The 19819-nt window shown below is 44.5% G+C and overlaps 1 protein-coding gene across 1 annotated transcript in view; it reads right to left on the bottom strand.

Moving 5' to 3' along the window:
* Nucleotides 1-19819, bottom strand: part of dpp6a (dipeptidyl-peptidase 6a) — a 194349-nt gene that overhangs the window by 50389 nt on the left and 124141 nt on the right. Inside the window, exon 8 of the mRNA XM_034147785.1 lies at nucleotides 1675-1795. Coding sequence (XP_034003676.1) covers nucleotides 1675-1795 — 121 coding nt within the window. The remainder of the gene's footprint in view (nucleotides 1-1674; nucleotides 1796-19819) is intronic.

The following is a 19819-nucleotide window of genomic DNA, read 5'->3' as shown; positions in this document are numbered from 1 at the left end:
TTCATGCACCGTCTGTTTTAACCGCAGAGCGAGTCACAATAGTCCGATATAAGCATGAAGACACGGACCGTTAGCCCCGCAGTCATCCGGTTCGACCTGACTATGGCTGTGACTGTGTGACTGACCCGAGCCTCGTCGTTGTGATAGCTCCGCCCCTTCGCTCCAACCCCCCTCCCCCCACATCTACAGGTGAAAATTACTTTTGCGACACATTCATCGCAAGAAGTGTAGCAAAAGTCAAGGCTGCAGATTCGTCGATTTATACTGCCACAGAGCAGATTCGTGAAGTTGTAATGACTGATTTGAGAGGTTGTAATAACCAAGTTGCAGTTGTAATGGAAAATATATTTTAAAAATATATATTTTTCTGCAAGTGAACATTTCATCACTAAGTTCATTTTTTTTCAACAAGCTACAAAACTTTTTTTTTTCTTCTGTGACTTCAAATTTGGTTCACAGATACATGGATATTTTATACAAGTGTAAATGTATGCACACAAGCTCAGATTTTTTTCTGCAAGTACTCACATCAGGTTTTACACGCTCTCGCATTTTTTTGCTACCTTCATACCACTGCCCACCAGCCACGCCCCGATACATGAGGTCACGCCAATCACAAAGCTTTGATGCGTTCAAGTGCATTATTCTGGCACAGGAAGATTATGTTATAGGACATTAACAATAAAACTGAATATTGTTGTTCTGTTTTTAGACACATCTCACGATCGACTGGTCATGAAAAAAAAAAAAAAAAAAAGAAAAAAAAAAGTCGGGATAATGGGTTAGTATCTCGTGCTCACGAGAAAGTATCTCGTGCTCACGACAAAGTATCTCGTGCGCACGATAACCCGTTGTCCCGCCTTTATTTTCTTTTTTTGGAGAAAGTTACCGGTGCGCCAAGGAGGAAGTGGAGCGCACAGGAGACAACCGTTTCATTGCAGACTGTTATGTTTACGTGGGGAAATGACAGTGCATACATTATTTGAGATATATTTCGTACTCAGACTTCATTTTAAGGACATTTCGGCCAGGGGTGTGTGGTCACTCCAGGAGACAGCGGGACGTGCAACTCAGAGAAGAGCAGCACCAGCGCTCAAAGAGCTTTTACGCACCGCCTACACTGTTTACCATCATCCGAACAGCTAAAGAGTGACCGCAGGCTGTTACGTTTTAACCACACACACCTCCACACACACACACACACACACACACACACACGCACGCACGCACGCACACACACACACACACACACACACACACACACACACACACACACACACACACACACACACACACACACACACACACACACCTCTACACACATCGAACTGCCCCTTTTATTAGTTTTATGAAGGAGATGTCCGGTCACCAAAGTGCATGATATGTGTGTGTGTGTGTGTGATCTGCTCAGCTCCGCTCTGTGCAAGGGGCGGACTGGGACTAAAAATCAGCCCGGGAATCTCACCCAGCCCAGCCCACGTAAACTGTCAACGGGAGGGGAGCCTCGCTGCGGGGAAACAGTGGACCTAGTGGCCCCTCTTTTTTTTTTTTTTTTTTCAGGTCCCTTTAGGGGCTCCGTTGGTTCTTGCTTTATATTCAACAGACAAAAAGGCAAGTGTTATCATTCTTTTCATTTTCCTGTTTAAGAAAGTAAGAAAATGTTTTCTGCCTTACCTTCGTACAGCCAATCACTGAGCCCATTGAAAATGACGCCCTCCTTGCCAGTAGACACCAAACGAATAGAGCGGTTATCTACCCTGGAGCGATAGTAGATGTTGTTTTCAAAAACGAAGATCTACAAGAGCCAGAAAGGGAGAAAGTACATTTAATCACATTTCAACGACAAACTTATGGAGCAACTATCTTTAAACTTGAAACCCCAAGATAAGAGCTGTGCAAAACACTAAATCCCTTACAGCTCTATGGGTCTTGATATGTAGAGGACTCTGATTGACACTGACATTGACCTGCAGGGAATTGGCTTTTGTGAATAAGCAGTTTCAAGAAAAAAATATTTTCAATTTCTGAAAAAGATGGAAAACTTTGGCACCAAATGTTGACTTTGACAGGCCTCTACAGGCTTTGAAAATAACTTAAGGTCAACTATTTCATTACAGAGAATAATTCCTCATCAGATGGTGATAATGGTAGGGCCGGCAGCTCTTGGGGCTAGAATTTAAATAAGTAAAAGCCTTAATGCTATGCTGGAAACAAGCCTCAAGCTGATATCATGTTATCGGTTTGTAAATCAATCAATCAATCAATCAATCAATCAATCAATGTTTATTTATATAGCCCAATATCACAAATGTTACATTTGTCTCAGTGGACTTCACAGTTTGTACAGAAATATCAGTATGACAATACGACACCCTCTGTCCTTAGACCCTCACATCGTACAAGGAAAAACTTCCAGAGAAAAACCCCACAGTTTAAAGGGGAAAATGGGAGAAATCTCGAGAGCAACAGAGGAGGGATCCCTCTCCCAGGACGGACAGACGTGCAATAGATGCCGTGTGTAAATCGAAGAAATAATACATTTTACAGCATAGGTAGACCAAATGTTTGGAAATGCATGTGTCTATAATAAGAAGATGAAACCACGAGGATGTCAACAATCCTGTGGGAGCCATCAGGGAAGTAGTATGATGAGAGTCAGGCAGGACCACAGTGATAGGTTTAGCCACGATTCGAAGTCCAGGACTCAAATCCAGAACTCAGGATAGAGGATCCAGGACACAGGACCGCAGCAACAGCCACGACTCAGGATCCCGGCGTAGATAGACAGCAACAAGAAATTTGGGGTAAGCTGGGTTATTTGGAACATGAGAGTACGCAGGTACAGACAGACAGAAGGAAGAAGTAAGGTGCCCCCCGACAGTCTAAGCCTATAGCAGCTAAACTAACGTGTCTATGTACATGGACTCCCTTAGGATAGGTTGAGGGAAAGGGGTAGCAAGTAAGAAGTAAGGAACAGAGGTGGAGAGGCACAACGTGCCGCCCCTCCCACTCAACTAACATTGCCCTCCTTAACATCCGATCACTCAACAAGAAAGCCCTCATCCTCCATGAACTAATTTTGGAAAAATCCCTTGACTTCCTTCTGCTCACCGAAACCTGGCAACAGCCCGATGACTTCTTCTCCCTCAACCAAACATCCCCCCCTGGCTTTAAATACATCACTAAACCCCGCCACTCCCGCCGTGGTGGTGGCCTTGCTGTAGTCCACAATCAGAACATCCAGATCACAGAACTAACCCTCCCCTCAGTATCATCCTTTGAATTCATTGCCTTCAAAGCCCCTCCCTCACTGACAGTCATCCTCATCTACCGGCCTCCTAAACCTCATCCCTCCTTCCTCTCCGATTTCACTGAATTCCTCACACTTGCCTCATCCCTCTCTTAACGTCTGTTTCTACTTGGTGACCTCAACATTCACATTGACTCACCCACCTTCAAGCTGGCATCCAAATTCACAACCCTACTGGACAATTTCTCTATCACCCAACATGTCACCTTCCCCACCATGACAAAGGACACATCCTTGATCTCGTCTGCTCTACCAACCTCCCAGTGATTGACCTCCACCCTTGCCCATTTCCCCTCTCCGACCACAAACTCATACAATTCACCATTGCCCCCCCCCACCCGAAACCCCTGCCCACCCAGAAACATCACCTTCCGTAATCTACACTCCATTGACCATAACCATCTCTCCGAACTGCTATCGTCTAATCTCCCCCTGGACACAACCCTCAGCTCACCTGATGATCTGCTCAACCACCTCAACTCCACCCTACTCACCTCCCTCAACACTTTAGCCCCCCTCAAAAAATAAAACTGTTACTTTCAAGACCTCCTCACCCTGATTCACACCCGCACTCCGTAAAATGAAGCAGCGAGGCCGTCTTTCAAATAAATCATCCCTCACAGTCCATTACATAAGATGCTCTTATTGCCGCTAAATCTGCCTACCTCTCCAACATCTTCACTGACCCCTCCTGTAACCCCAGCACCCTCTTCTCCACAGTTAACAAGCTCTTCAAACCCCGTGCTGATAACCTCCTTACTTCTACTTCCGCTACTTGCAGCTCATTCCTCCAGTTTTTCGCAGACAAAATGAACGCCATTAACCACTCCTTCTCAGCTCCATCTGATATACAAGCATCTCCCCCAACCTCCACCGCTACCACTTCTCCCCCCATCTCCCTTGACCTCCTGACTCCTCCTCCCCAGCGCCGCCTCTCCCAGTTCAACCTGGTTACCCCACTTGAAATACTCCATCTGATCGGTTCCTCAAATCCCACAACCTGCTCCCTTGACCCTCTACCCACTCCTCTCCTGAAGTCCTCCCTCCCTGTCCTCTGCCCCTATCTTGCTAACCTTTTCAACTCCTCGCTGTCCCATGGAATCGTCCCCTCTGCCTTCAAAACTGCTGCCGTTACTCCAATCCTAAAAAAAACCAGTCTTGATCCCTCCTCCCTCATTAATTACCACCCCATCTCCAACCTACCATTCCTCTCAAAAACTCTTGAACGCATTGTAACCAAACAAATTCACTGCCATCTCCAAACCAACCAGCTTTACGAACCCTTTCAGTCTGGATTTCGTCCTCACCACAGTACAGAAACTGCACTCGTCAAAGTCCTCAATGACCTCCTCACCTCTGCTGACACTGGTTCCCTCAATATTCTCATCCTCCTCGACCTGAGTGCAGCCTTCGATACCGTGAGCCACAACATCCTGCTCACCCAGGGACATTGGTATTGAAGGTATTGCACTCAGATGGCTCCAGTCCTACCTCACTGAACGATCCCACTTCATCTCCCTCCCCAAACACTCCTCTGCCACAGCCTCAGTCACCCAAGGCGTTCCTCAAGGATCAGTACTTGGCCCCCTCCTCTTCATCATTTACATCCTCCCCCTCGGTCAGATACTCCGCCACTTCAACCTGGACTTCCACTGCTATGCTGATGACACTCAGATCTACCTCAGCACCAAATCCCTCCATAACACACCTTACCCACATCGATTCCTGTCTGACATCTATTAAAACTTGGATGCAACATAACCTCCTCAAACTGAACAGCAACAAAACAGAACTCCTAATCAGCTCCAAATCCACCCTCAGCAAGGTCACTAACATAACACTCACCATCGATGGCACCATTGTTTCCCCCTCCAATCAGGCACGCAATCTTGGCGTAATCTTTGACCCCACCCTCTCCCTCGAACCTCACATCCGCCAAACAGTCAAAACCTCATTTTTCCACCTCCGCAATATTGCAAAAATTCTACCCTCTCTCACCCGCCCCGCAGCCGAACGACTAATCCATGCCTTCATTTCCTCCCGCCTCGACTACTGCAACTCACTTCTTTACGGCATCAGCACTACCTCCCTCAACAGACTCCAACGGGTTCAAAATGCAGCTGCACGTCTCCTTACGCATACCAAATCATGGCATCACATCACCCCAGTCCTCAAAGACCTCCACTGGCTTCCTGTCTCCCATCGCATCAACTACAAAATTCTGGCCCCCCCTTATCTCACAAACCTTCTCACTCCTTATCAATCCCCACGGTCCCTCAGATCCACCGCAGCCAGACTCCTATCCATTCCCACATCCACACTCTGCAGCTTTGGGGACAGAGCCTTCTCAGTGGCAGCTCCTAGGCTCTGGAATTCCCTCCCCCAAGATCTTCGTGACTCTGAGTGCCTCACAGTCTTTCAGTCCCGCCTCAAAACACATCTTTTCAACTCTGTCTACCCATAAGCCCCCCCCTCTCAATCAATTTCCTCTTGACTGCCTTTTTTTGTTTGTTTTATTTTACTATATTTGTTTGTTTGCCTGTCCTTATTTGTCTACCCTCCCTCATACTGCAAAGCGTCTTTGAGTTTTGAAAAGCGCTATATAAATAAAATGTATTATTATTATTATTATTATTATTACGTACATGCACTCCCTTAGGATAGGTTGAGGGAAAAGGGTAGCAAGTAAGAAGTAAGGAACAGAGGTGGAGAGGCACAACGTGTCTACGTACATGCAGTCCCTTAGGATAGGTTGAGGGAAAAGGGTAGCAAGTAAGAAGTAAGGAACAGAGGTGGAGAGGCACAACGTGTCTACGTACATGCACTCCCTTAGGATAGATTGAGGGAAAGGGGTAGCAAGTAAGAAGTAAGGAACAGAGGCGGAGAGGGACAACGTGTCTACGTACATGCACTCCCTTAGGATAGGGTTAGGGAAAAGAGTAGAAATTAAGATGTATGCGCCACATCTATACCATGAGCGCATTGCTCCTAAAAAGTTTTTTGGCACTGTCAGCAATCAACAGTTGTGCGTCGACTCGGCAGGGATCAAGGCACGTATATGCCTCTCCCTGCTTCCACCGTCTACACACACAACCAAATTACATTTATACAGATGGAGCATCTTATTTCAGACAGTTTGAAACGCGAGGGTCGTGATTGGGTCGTGATTGGTCCGTGATCGGCCCGTGATCGGTTCGTGATGAAGAGCCGGCCCCCAGTCTGACTTGATACCGTCCCCGTGATAAATACATTTAATTATTGTGAAGCCAGCTGCAATGGATCATTGATCCACCAGGGGGTGCACTGGAGCTCATGTGAAATCAACTTCGATACAGTAAACTGGATGTACAGTATGTCTGGCACTAATGTATAGCGGATCTTTGTTAAGATCCATATGTCACGGATAGGATCATAGTCTGTGCTAAATAATACATGTAATCATTTACAAAACATCACCATGTTGTTATTTAACAAAATAATGTTGTTTAGTCGAAAAAAACGAACGAGAGGAAATGCAGCCGGCTCTCGATTTTTAATCCTAATTTAATCATCATCTTCACCACGATCATTTATGTTTATGTTCGCCGAATTTACATGAAATCACTGACAAATATGAATATACTGTATTCAACTTCATTAAAATGTTATTAACGTGCCTAAACTCAGTAATTCACTAAAAATATTTATATTTTAATGGAGCCTTGTCAGGCAGCGGAGGGATCTTGATCCCTGGGTGTTATTTTTCCCCATAATGACCAAGTCGCTGCAAATTATCCCGCTTATTACATGGCCACATTCTCAACAAAGTAACGACATGACTCCCAATATTAATTGAAATGCAACAAAAATAGTTGTATGTATTGATTTAAATTGACATGCATCCGCTAAGAAAAATAGTCCGTTGTTACCGTTTTTTAAACAGTCAGAATGAAACGGCAGCTCTCAGCTGTGTGTTTACACACCTAATGGCCCATCAGCCACAGCTCTCTCCCCCCCCCTGATCTTTCTTTTCCAACAGTTAAGTTAACTGTAGGTTACTCTGAGTGACAAGCTTACAGTTAGTGAAGTAACACTTTTTTTTTGTGAGTCACGACCTGGCTGTTTCATTCTAACATAACGCTCCAAATATGACTGTTTCCACTCGGACTTCAATACAGCAACACCATTGTTTGGTTTCCATGGTAGCGTGTCTCTTTAGTAGTCTCCTTTCCTGTAAATTACAGGTCCAGCCAGGCAAAACAGTGCACTTCTCTTTCCCGCACTACTGTGACAGACCATGAGGCTGGGTCAGCCACTAACATATTCATATTTCTCTTCTCAAAAAGAGAAATATGAACGTTAGTTTTTAACTGAAATGATCAAATAAAGTCAAAATGTCACAGTGTTTACAAACATTGACCATACCGTTCACCAGCCCGCACCCCCCTATGTTGAGTATACTCTTTGTTTAAAACTAATTGGCCATCGGAATGTGTGTGTCCCAACCCCCCCCTGTGATATCTCTTCTCCAGCAGTCTGTTGGTTTGTGTTCGCATATTTATGCTGTCACAGTTCCTGTTGTTTCTATCGCGCATTGCCGGTATGAAAGGGTCTGTGCCGGAAATATCAAACATTTCATAAAAGTGAAAAACAATGAACAAGACTTAACGTATTAATAATAATTAATTATATTTATTCCGTTTGGATGTTTTTGACTTTGTTTAGAGCACTGATCTTCTCTTCCTCTCTGCAGCAGAGAGCTAAGCGCTGTCAGACTGGACCTAACCCTAACCCTGAAAAGTATTATCATCTGAAAGTAAAATTAATCATTATGTTATTAGTATTAAATACATATAAGTATTTTTACAACTTGTATTTAGAAATAATATTAAAGCAAACGATTGTAAAGGTAAAAGTATGAGCATCAAATCAAATCAATTAAAGTGACTGAGGCTTTTTAACATAGACTTTTCAGTGTCCCACATCCTGGGGATTGTGTTTACAAACATTGACCATACCGTTCACCATCCCCCACCCCCCTACTGTATGTTGATTTTTGACTTTGTTTAGAGCAGTGAATTCTCTTTCTCTCTGCAGCAGAGAGCTAAGCGCTGTCAGACCAGACCTAACCCTAACCCTGAAAAGTATTATCATCTGAAAGTAAAATGAATCATTATGTTATTAGTATTAAATACATATAAGTATTTTCACAACTTGTATTTAGAAATACTCTGTTGTAATTATTGATGCATAAATGTGTTCATCCATTCAATGTGGCATCTGCTATAATGGGGTTAATGTATGATATTACTTAATAATACAATACACTATATAATATATGATATGATAATTACATTTTAATTTGATTCATTTCTTATTTCATAGTTTCTCTTCATTATTATAACAGTTCTGTTTCATATAAGTGTTGAGAGCTGTATCCATAAATCTCTTAATTTTGCCCTCAAAGTGCACCAGATTGATGCATTTAACTTCAATATAAAGAAAAACATCTTCTGTTGTAACAACAATAACATTATAAATAGTAACATAGCTGAACATGGTATTGCACATTTAGCTTTGAGTGTTACTGACCTGAGATACTGAAATTAAATGTATTCTGTAGATTTTGGGGATTCATTAATGCATTTATTGCCATCACCATGCTTTTTCAAGACTCTTTTAAATGTTATCATTTTATAAGGACTTTGCAGATGTCTGTCAAGTCTGCAAATTACGGTAACTCCTTCTGACGTCATAGCTACCCACGTATAATATATAAACAAAGTCTTGGCTTTCAGAATATGAAACTTTTATTTCCAAAATCACACAATAAATACATTTGTGAAGCTTGTAAAGGGAAGATGACAGGCACCTCACTCGCAATCTGCTCCTCCGCAGCGCCGCACCCCTCCCTCCGGCTGAAATTATGAATGTACAGTAAGGCATAGTAATCATAGATAACACGGCAGGGTCCGTTACAGTTTGTTTTCATCTGATTTCAAATAAACAAAGTCTTGGCTTTCAGAAAATTAAACTTGTTTCGGCAAATTTAGATGATAAATACAACTATGAAGCTTGTAACGGCATAATTACTTAAGCGGAGAACGGAGTAATTTAACGTTACAGCAGGCATACAGCCGGTGTTTATTTTATTATTATATATAGTCGTTATTCATTTGTTTTAAAGCTCAATAAGGAAGATTTAAACTTCCACACACGTTGACCGGCGAAAAACTCTGCCCGGTTCCCTCGGCCCCCACCACGTTGAATAATCAGAAGGCTGCTTTTGTGGAGGAAGTTACAGCGCTACGTACAGGCTCGGCATATGCAGCTTTTTCCAGCGGTATCCATAAATCTCTTAATTTTGACCTCAAAGTGCACCAGATTGATGCATTTAACTTCAATATAAAGAAAAACATCTTCTGTTGTAACAACAATAACATTATAAATAGTAACATAGCTGAACATGGTATTGCACATTTAGCTTTCAGTGTTACTGACCTGAGATGTTTTTATTACATGAATTAAGGTGACTGAGGCTTTTTAACATAGACTTTTCAGTGTCCCACATACCCACATACCGTTCACCATCCCCCACCCCCCTACTGTATGTTGATTTTTTACTGTTTGCCTACATGTAAATGGATGGCATTTAGTACCTACCCCCCTCTCAACAGTACCTGTTGTACCTGTCCGGGGCTAAGCCCATAGGACGATGCTCTGATGTCATCACCCTCGCACATTTGTCATATGTTTACAAAAAACGATGTTAACACTTTCGATATGTGTTGAATTTACTTTAAAATAGCAGATCACTGTGACAGGATATAGTTTTTTCGGCTTAGTGAACTTCCTCCGCGGCTCCTCCAACGTGCAGTCAGGGGAGGCACGGATTGGCCGTCGGGAGAGTCGGGACTTATCCCTGGCCAGCTGAGTTCTGGAGAATCACAGAACGGCCGGACGCCAACGGCCCGGTTCGCTTACGGCCGACAACACCCCCCCCCCCCCCCCCGTCGCACCTTCTAACAGAGCCCCCCCACATATCAAATCCCAATTTAACCCCTGGCCTCTGGAGCAGAAATGAAAGAGTTTTAAAAATGTTTACGTTTTGGTACGTTTTTAGGGAAATGTTGTAATATTGCAACGTTGGCCTTAGGTGGGAGCAGAATTTCTGTATTTCTACTCACATTGTCTGAATAAATATATTGAACAACTAAGGGTTAATTTGCAGGATTGATTGCTTACTTAGCCCTATATCAGTATATAGCATGAATAATAATCACACATCACTCATATTTGTTATGAATAATCATTTATCATTTATTAAATAGTAAGTCGCTTTGGATAAAAGCGTCAGCTAAATGCAATTTATGAAAGCCTCACTCAGGATTTTTTTACCAAGTGTTTTTATTGCTCTTGGGGCATTAAAAACAAGATTTTAACTTTAGTTTTTTATATAATATCTGCATTGTCTTAGTTTGGCCATAGTTATTTAATATATAAAGACTATATATTACTGAATTACAAGATTAGATATACTTTATTTGATCTAAAATATTGATGTGTTCAAATGCTCTTCTAAACAAAACTGAAAGTTCATGAAAGTTCTCTTCCTGTTTTTGTGAAGGAAGCGCCATCTCCTGGTTAAATCCTGAAATTGAAAATCTGGCAACGCCCTCTTGGAAAATAGTGGGAGGGCTTAACATTCCCAGATACTGCTCTTTGGCAGGTCTTAGGCAGGTAACTGGCAGGTAGTAGGCAGGAAGCAGAAAGCTGGAGTCTGAAATAAGATGCTCCATCTGTACCGTGAGCGCATTGCTCCTAACAAGTGTTTCTGGCACTGACACCAATCAACAGTTGTGCGTCGACTCGGCAGGGATCAAGGCACGTATATGCCTCTCCCTGCTTCCACCGTCTACACACACCACCAAATTACATACCATCAGTAAGGAAAAAGAGTAAGAACTAAAATGTATAGGTGAAGAGGCACAACGTGTCTACGTCAATGCACTCTTATTCGATTATTTTATCAACTATAAGCTTTATCAAAAAGGAAGGTCTTAAGTGTACTCTTAAAAACGGATAGGCTGTCTGCCGCCCGAACACAAACTGGAAGCTGATTCCACAAAAGTGGAGCTTGATAAGAAAAGGCTCTGGCTCCCATTGTACTTTTAGAGACTCTAAGAACAACCAACAACCGTGCATTCTTGGAACGTAATGCCCTAGTTGGACAGTAGGGTATAATGAGTTCTTTAAAGTGGACCTATCATGCTATATTTGAATAATATAGTGTAGGACCATACCTATATAAGGCATATTTATACTTTTTTCTTTTCAAAATACCAAACAGATCATGCATTTTAGCCATGCCTCATTTTGCTCAATTTGCACTTTTTTTTATAGCACTAACAGATAGGTTTCTGCTGCAGGAGTTTTTGACTAATGGTTTGTAGTCTAGTAACAGTACTTCAAAAGTTACCAACAAATTGTCGGATAAAGCAGGATTATGCGGTTCAATTAATAGTTGCTCAATTTCAATACCATAAGTCAGAACAAGGTCGAGAGCGTGATTATAACAGTGGGTTGGTTTATTTACACTCTGACGGAAACCAATAGAATCTAATATAGAGTTAAATGCAACAGTAAGGCTATTTTTATCGTCGTCAACATGAATATTAAAGTCACCTACGATAATTACTTTATCTGTTTTAAGTACCAAAGTTGATAAAAACTCAGAGAATTCTGATAAAAAATTCTGAATAAGGACCTGGTGCACGGTACACTGTAACAAATAAGATTGGCTGCAAAGTTTTCCAGGTCGGATGTGTAAGACTAAAAACAAGGCTTTCAAAGGAGGTAAACTTGAGTCAAAGATTGCTGCAACTCCACCTCCTCGGCCTGTGCCTCGAGCAATATGAGTATTGATATGGCTGGGTGGAGTGGCTTCATTTATGCTGACATATTCTTTATGTCTCAACCAAGTTTCAGTGAGACAGCATATATCAATATTATAATCATTTACCAATATTATAATCATTTACCAATATTGCTTTAGATGCTAGAGATCTTATGTTTAAGAGTCCACATTTAATCTTCCTTTTTTTGTTGCACTGTAGTAGTTGTTACATTTACTTTTATTAGGTTATTATGTATGACACCTATTAGGTTTTACTTTAAATTGTCCTTGGGCAGACATACACACCGTTAATATTGGGTATTTTATTGGAGAGAGTGCAGAGAAGCGTGTAAGACTGCGACTCCGCCTCCTGGTCTCAACTCTAGTTTGTCATGGATTAAGTCCTGAATGATTCCCCAAACATATTCACTGTGAAAAGTCTAAATTGGCGATTCAGTCCAAAATGTTTGCTGCCTACGATGGCAGGTCATTCATTTTTTGCTTGTTTCTAAATTGTAAAAAGGATACATTCTTACAATAATACACCACAGGACCATACAGAAGCATTTTTAAGTATTACAATGTGCCTTAGAAGTTAAAGTAACATTCAATATAAATATTGAAAATCTATCTATCTGAGAATCTATCAAGCTAAGAGTTCCTCCAGCAAACCATGCATCTCTTTAAATCTAAAACAGTATCTGTCACAATTAGTTTCCCTTGTGTACAAGCTGGGGGCCCATGTGGTTTATTGTCACTTTGGTGGAGATGAAATCCCTGTATAGAAGATAATCTAGTCCACAGCACAGAGAAAGGACCTGGCCCCATTCTCTGAAGGAAGGTAGAACTCCGCTAGTGATGGATGGGATCCACATTTATCCTTAGCGAGAATATTTGGACGACAATGTACCATCTTCGGGCTGGTGAATACAATGGCATGAAACTGAAATAGCAAAAACACACTGAGAAAAATCATAATTCTTCACTTTCACTAGGTAGGAGAATGTAACAAATCAAAGGAATTAACTGTAACAAAATGTAACTTTAATGTGTTCTCAGGGGGTATTAAAGGGGTTTCAGACTTGTTTGATATATACCTACGAAACTAATAATATTACTATCAGCCCAACTGCACTCCAATGTTGCTTGTGTAATGTTTGCATGCTAACATACTAAATCAAGACAGTGAAAAATGGTAAACATACAGCATGCTTACACTGTCATTTTGAGATTGTGAAAATGCTGATGGCAGCATTTAGCTTAATTATAGATTATAGAGTCACTAGCATTTCCATTTTAAGTCTTGGTAAGCAGAAAGCATGTGTAATGCATGAAGTTTGAAATATGTGGGGGATGTCTGAAAAATGTTATAAAGATTTATTATAGGAAGTTGACTCTATACCAGAGAAAACATGTAATCAAAGGTGATATTTACACAATCTTACAGTTTGTCTCTTTTCCTTTTGGTCACTCTTGCACACACAACCACACAGCCCATAGACTGCATGGTGTATGTCTTCTGTGGCTGATCATCCAAACTGAACATCTTTAATTCATTGGTATACATTCTGTTCTCATTTCCACAAAAACAGAATGTACTAAACATGTTTGTCCAGACAGATGTCTCTGCCCAAGTACATTGACTTTCATCCTATCAAATAGCTTAACATGTGGATAGACAGCTGTGTTTGAGAGAGCAAAATAGGCAAGTATTCATTCTCCATGGAAAAGTGCATGAGTTTTAATCAACACATGTCTTGACTAGCAAACAGCTTTAGATGGTTTCAGCTGATGGACATCTCTCACTCTAACCTTCACCTTTTCAACAGAGGACATCTAAACCTTCAGGGAAACCAGCTGCAGCTGAGCTCCTTAACAATAACAGAACTCGCTTCCTGATGGGTAGGAAACTTGAGGCTATATAAATCTAGCGACCGTGTTAATTAATCCACCGACAAGATAACAAGTAATTAATAGCATTGTGCCGCAGGATGTTATCACTTACAGTCTGTCTGCCCTAAAAACAGACTGAATATCATTAATGCTCTGACAAGTTCAACTGTTTGATGATGGAGGCGGAAAATGACTCATCTTGGAAGAGTTGCAAAGGACAATTGCGTCTTTTGATTCATATTAAAGCGTGTAATTTGTTATGTGTTTACTTGGAAATCTTAGTCAATCATTAAGATAATTTACACCCTGAGGGGAAAAAAGTTTGTGCTTTCAAGAACTCAAACCAATATTTAAACTTGAGAAAAACAAAGAGAAAGAAAAAAGATTATCCGAGCACTAATTTAGAGGAGGGGGCCTCCCATATTTCTAGACCAAATTTGTCCGAGAAGGCCTGTCCCACATCAGTTTTTTAAAATAAATGTGGCAAAGAAATGCAGCAGTACTCTCCAATATATTTGGAGAACAAAACCAGTTTTTTAGTTGCATCCCTACATTTCCCCTAATTATGACCATGGTCCATAATTTTTGTTCCTTGTTAGATATATTAGAACGAGACCGCCGCCAGAGCGCGTCTCCCCGTTACCTGCAGAAAGAAGCCATGCACGCAGCGCAGATCGTTTCACCACAGAGGAAAGCACTTCACAAATTGCAGTACCCATAAGGAGCTGTACAAATGCCGCAGTTTTTGCGTGGCTGTGTCTTTAGTTGAAAGCCCAGTGGCGATCTGCTCATCTCTCATCGACATAATATGCTACACAGGGGCGGACTGGCCATCTGTGTGTTCTGGAGAATCACAGAACGGACGATCGTCCTTATTATTATGCCGTTTAAACCAATTATTTAAATGTGTTTGTTAAATTCGGCATCATGTAAGTTGCGCTGACAGGTCCACACACTGCTTCCCCGCAGCGAGGCTCCCCCCGCCCTCCTGTTGACAGTTCACGAGCGTCGAACTCCTCACCCCCCCCCCCCCCCTCGTTGATAATTCATGATCGTCGGCACGCTGATAATTTTTTTAATGGCACTTCATATCAAGCAGGTTGCAGACCCCTGTATTAGATGAATAGAAAATAGGTTGAAAATAATGGAAATCAGGCACAAACTACATTGTTGGTTCTTGTTAGCAGCCTTGACATTTTGTGAATCAAAGGGTGTTACAGGTAAATGGATACCTGTTGATAGTTGTCAATTATGTGTTCAGGTAAAAAAACACGAATGTAACATCAGTTACAATGGAACTTGATCCCTTTTACCACTTTACAATTCAATTGTTTAAGATTTTTCCGTCCGTTTAGTCAAGAACCCACCAAGAATTGGTCAAGGATTAATGATAATTTATTTTCATTATGCACTGCACAACTTAAAGCAGTTTTACTGCTAAAGTGGCATGGCATGCCTTTGGTGTTTTTCTTAAAATTGCAATTTTAAGTAACAAACACAATGGTGAATTAAAGCTGCAAGCAGCGATAAAAAGACCTTCGCAAGTCAACGCACGTTGGGGTACTTCAAGGATCCCTGCATGCGCAGCACTGAATCGCCATCGTCACTAACCAATCCGTAATGTTGCGTTACATTGCGTTATGTAACATAACATTGGGTTACGTTGCGTTACATTACGTTACATTGCGTTACGTTGCGTTACATTGCGTTAAATAAATAATTGTCTTAATTTGTATAATACTTACCAACAACTCAATAAAATAACTATTATAATATGAAAGCTGAGAGCAGCGATAAACAGGCCTTCGCAAGTCAACGAACGTTGTGGTACTTCAACAATCCCTCCCGTAACATTAACCTGAACCTAACCTCACCAAATGAGTGTTTGCTCGTGCTCCTATCATAACCTAACATTTTCCATCTTTTGAGAAAGGCCCTCAAAAAGGCAATTCATTTGGTAGAAACATTATAATAAATATAATCACAAGGATTTCGATAGGTCTTCGCTCCAACTCTGTCGAGCTCAGGCCCTAATTATTTGGGATTATGTTATGTTTATGGCTTGATGCATGCCACTAAAACCCCCCCAAAAAATAATGAATGCAGGTTTAAAGAGCAACTTGCAGGTTAGAGACCCCAGTGAATAAATGTGTAGGAAAATGATGTATACACTAGATTTTCAAAAAAATATACATACATATACACTACAGCAAGGGTGTAACTTTGGTTTGAGAAGTGGGGGGGACACAAAACAGGGGGTCCTCCACAATGAAACATTGTTCTCGATTTAATTCCATTTCCTGCCTTTCAACAAATATATTAGGGACTATGGTGCTAAACAATCAAAGAAAAATGTGTAGTGTATATAATGAGTGTTATGTTTATGCATGGGGTTTTTGGTTGTTGTGTTGTTCTATTTCGTCCCTACTGACCGCCAGAGGCGGTGCTTTTAGCACTGGATATGTCCATCGTGCGCATGCGCAGTACGAGTACCAATAACAACAAAGTCACCTGTGACCCACGTGACACCGGCTATATCAGCCAGTGTCATCAGAGGATCTGTTCCTTTCATCTTCTCGCTGCGCGAGAGTACCGTGGCTACACTATTGTAGCCTACAGCGTTCAGTTGGAACGTTTGGATTTAAGGATTTCTCTGCATCCAGCTGGCTGCGTGTAGCTTTGCGACTGATCCAGTCGAAGCCGCGGGATTACCCGTCCTCCAGGAGCTGTGGCCGGCTGCGCAGAAAACTTCAACGGACAGGTTGGTGTCGGCTTGGTCGGTGACGGCAGTGTTTCCACTTCCTCTCCCAGCTAGGTTGTCCTGATTTCTGTCTTGGTTGCTACCTAGCTTGAACTTTCTGGTGACGGTAGCGTTTCCGCCCCCTCTCCCAGGAGTTGCCCTTGTTGCGCTCTCTGTACTTTTCTGATAGCGCGGCGTTGCGCCAAGCTATCGTTAGCATCCTGAGTTCCAGCTTTTGTTGTGTCCTCTTGTTTAGCTAGTTAGCAGTAGCGCGGCTCAGCCTAACTGTGTCCTGCCTGGTCAGCCACTTTGGCTGACGCTTGAGGTAAGCACCGGATTACCCGTGCTGTTTTTTCTTTAGCTTGTTTCGCTATTTTACTCAACCAGTGAAGGCAGTATTTTCACCCCCGCTCCTGGTAAGAGTGTTCCTTGACTGTGAGCAGCAGCCGGCTGGCTAGCTGCCCTGTTAAGCTTCCTTATTTGGTAGCTCTGTGCTTCGTTTACTTAGCTAGGTGAAGGCAGTGCTCTCGCTCCCCGCTCCCTCTGCTAGTAGCTCTGCACTTTCATTTACTTAGCTAGGTGAAGGCAGTGCTCTCGCTCCCCGCTCCCTCTGCTAAGTAACGCGGGTGTAGGACATTACACCCCTCTCGTGTTCGGCGAGTAGGAGCAGGGCTCTACTCCTTCCGTTCAGCAGGTAACTGGTGAAGGCTGTGTTCTCGCACCCCGCTCCTGGTTACGCTGCATCTGGCTACCTACATGATGGCTCATCCATGTAGCGCCTGTATGGCTTCTCTCGAGCCCGAGGATGGCCACGACCGCTGCCCCTCTTGCCTTGGTCTCGAGCATTTGAGGGAGGGTCTCACACAGGACGCCTGCATGAACTGTAGCTGCATGCCTTGGGGCGCTTAGAGCGGCCAGAGTCGCAGAGGTGGAGCGTCTGGCAGCAGCCAACGGACACCTCTCCTTGTCGCATCTTCCCCTAGGTCAGTTTGGTCGTTCCCGGCGACCCGAGGGAGCGATGGCTACGGGTTCGCCCCCTAACAGGCTGTCCTCTAAGGTGGATCGGTTAGCCGCCGACATGGACATGATGAAGTCACTCCTCTTAGCCCTTCAACCAGGGGCCGGTATAGGGGCTGCTGGCTTGCCGCCTGCCCCTCCTTCGGTTGCCGCACCTCTGCATGAGGATGCCATGTCACTAGCGGCCTCGGCTAACCTCTTCAACGAAGAGGTGGAGGACGAGGCCCCGCTCACTCCCGGGGAGGCTTCCCACTCCTCTGCTCAGGGCTCTCTGCAGGGCGTGGAGGACGCCTCCATGGCGGCCATTATTCGTGCGGCCCTGGCACACTTGCAGCTTCCTGTTCCGCAGGCCGACGCGGCTCAGGCTAGCGCCTTCTTCAGGCGTAGCCCTACCCCTGTTCCCCTCACTGTTCCTCCTTCGGAGGAGTACCTGAGGGAGCTCCATGCATGCTGGAGAGACACCAAGGCCCTCTCCCGTTTCAGCTCTGATGGCCGGACCCTGGCTGCCATGCAGGATCCGGCGAGGGTGGGGCTGGGTCGCATGCCACCCATCGAGCCTGCCATCGCCTCCCTGATTCTGGCTCCTGATGAGGCCCTAAGGCCTGATGCCAGGTGCCCTCTGCCTCAGTGCAGGGTCACTGACGAACTGCTCTGTAAGACGCAGCGGCACGCATGGGTCGTATCGGGAACTCTCTCTCCCATCTAATGCTGGCCGCCTCCGCCTCTCTGCAGCAGGCTCCGGCTGAGCCTTCTTTGCTGGGCCTCAGTGACGCTTCACTGCAGGCCTTTGCCCTAATGACTAGGGAATTGGGACGAGTTATGTCCCTACTGGTGCAGACTCGACGCCAGGTTTGGCTGGCTCAGTCACCACTAACGGAGACATGTAGGAGTGTCCTCCGCGGCGTGCCGGTCGAACCAGGGGAGCTGTTTGGAGCAGCTGCCCTGGCGGCACTAGAGCGTGCTGCCCAAGCTAGACAGACCAGGCAGCAGCTCTCGGGTCTACGTAGGCCTGTGCCTACTCCCAGCAGGCCCAGGGGCCCCTCTAGCAGCCGCACTCTGCCACTGGCTTTCAGTGGTGGTCTGCGGAGGTCCCAGCGGTCTACTCAACCGCCTCCTAATGACTTTCGTGCCCCCGGTCGCCAGCCCTCTAGGCAGCCCCGGGCCCCACAGCCTTACCGCCGCCCCCCAAGGGGCCGGGGGTCTAGGCCCTGAAGTCCCTGGGCCGGTCGTCGGCTGCTTTTCCCAGCAGCAGCTCAGCTACTGGGCTGCCTGTACTACCGACCCTTGGGTGGTTTCCACCCTAACCCAGGGATACGAATTGCAGTTTCGACGCCGGCCCCTAGCCTTCGGCCGGATCAAGATGACAGTTGTCAGCGACCCGGCGAAGGCCTTAGCTCTGGCCCAAGAGCTGTCCGTCCTCTTGGCCAAGGGCGCAATCGAGCCAGTGGACCCCTTGCTTCAGTCCGGGGTGTTCTACTCGGCGTACTTTCTGGTGAGCAAGAAAGTCGGCGGATTTCGTCCAGTACTGGACCTCAGAGGAATCAACAGATTCCTGAAGGTGCTGCCCTTCCACATGCTAACCACAGCAGACACCCTCCGTGTTGTCACACAGGGGGAGTGGTTCACAACCGTGGACTTGAGGGACGCCTACTTCCACGTGCCGATTGCGTCCCACCACCGGCAGTTCCTGAGGTTTGCCTTTCAGGACCAGCATTATCAGTTCCGGGTACTTCCCTTCGGTCTCTCCCTCTCTCCAAGGGTGTTTACCAGGGTCGTGGCGGCAGCTCTCGCACCCCTGCAGGCACAGGGCATGAAGGTCCTGGCGTACCTAGACGACTGGCTGGTTTGTGCGCCGTCCCGGTCCCAAGTGGCCCAGGATACGGCGCGCCTCTTATGTCACGTAGCCCGGTTGGGCCTGACAGTAAACACCGGGAAGAGCTGCCTGGTCCCCTCCCAACGGGTCACTTACCTGGGGTTGGTCCTA

The sequence above is a fragment of the Trematomus bernacchii genome, unplaced genomic scaffold (assembly GCF_902827165.1).
Source record: "Trematomus bernacchii unplaced genomic scaffold, fTreBer1.1, whole genome shotgun sequence".
Taxonomy (NCBI): Eukaryota; Metazoa; Chordata; class Actinopteri; order Perciformes; family Nototheniidae; genus Trematomus; species Trematomus bernacchii.
The sequence above is the reverse complement of the archived record's forward strand: the minus strand, read 5'-3'. Positions and strand labels throughout refer to the sequence as shown.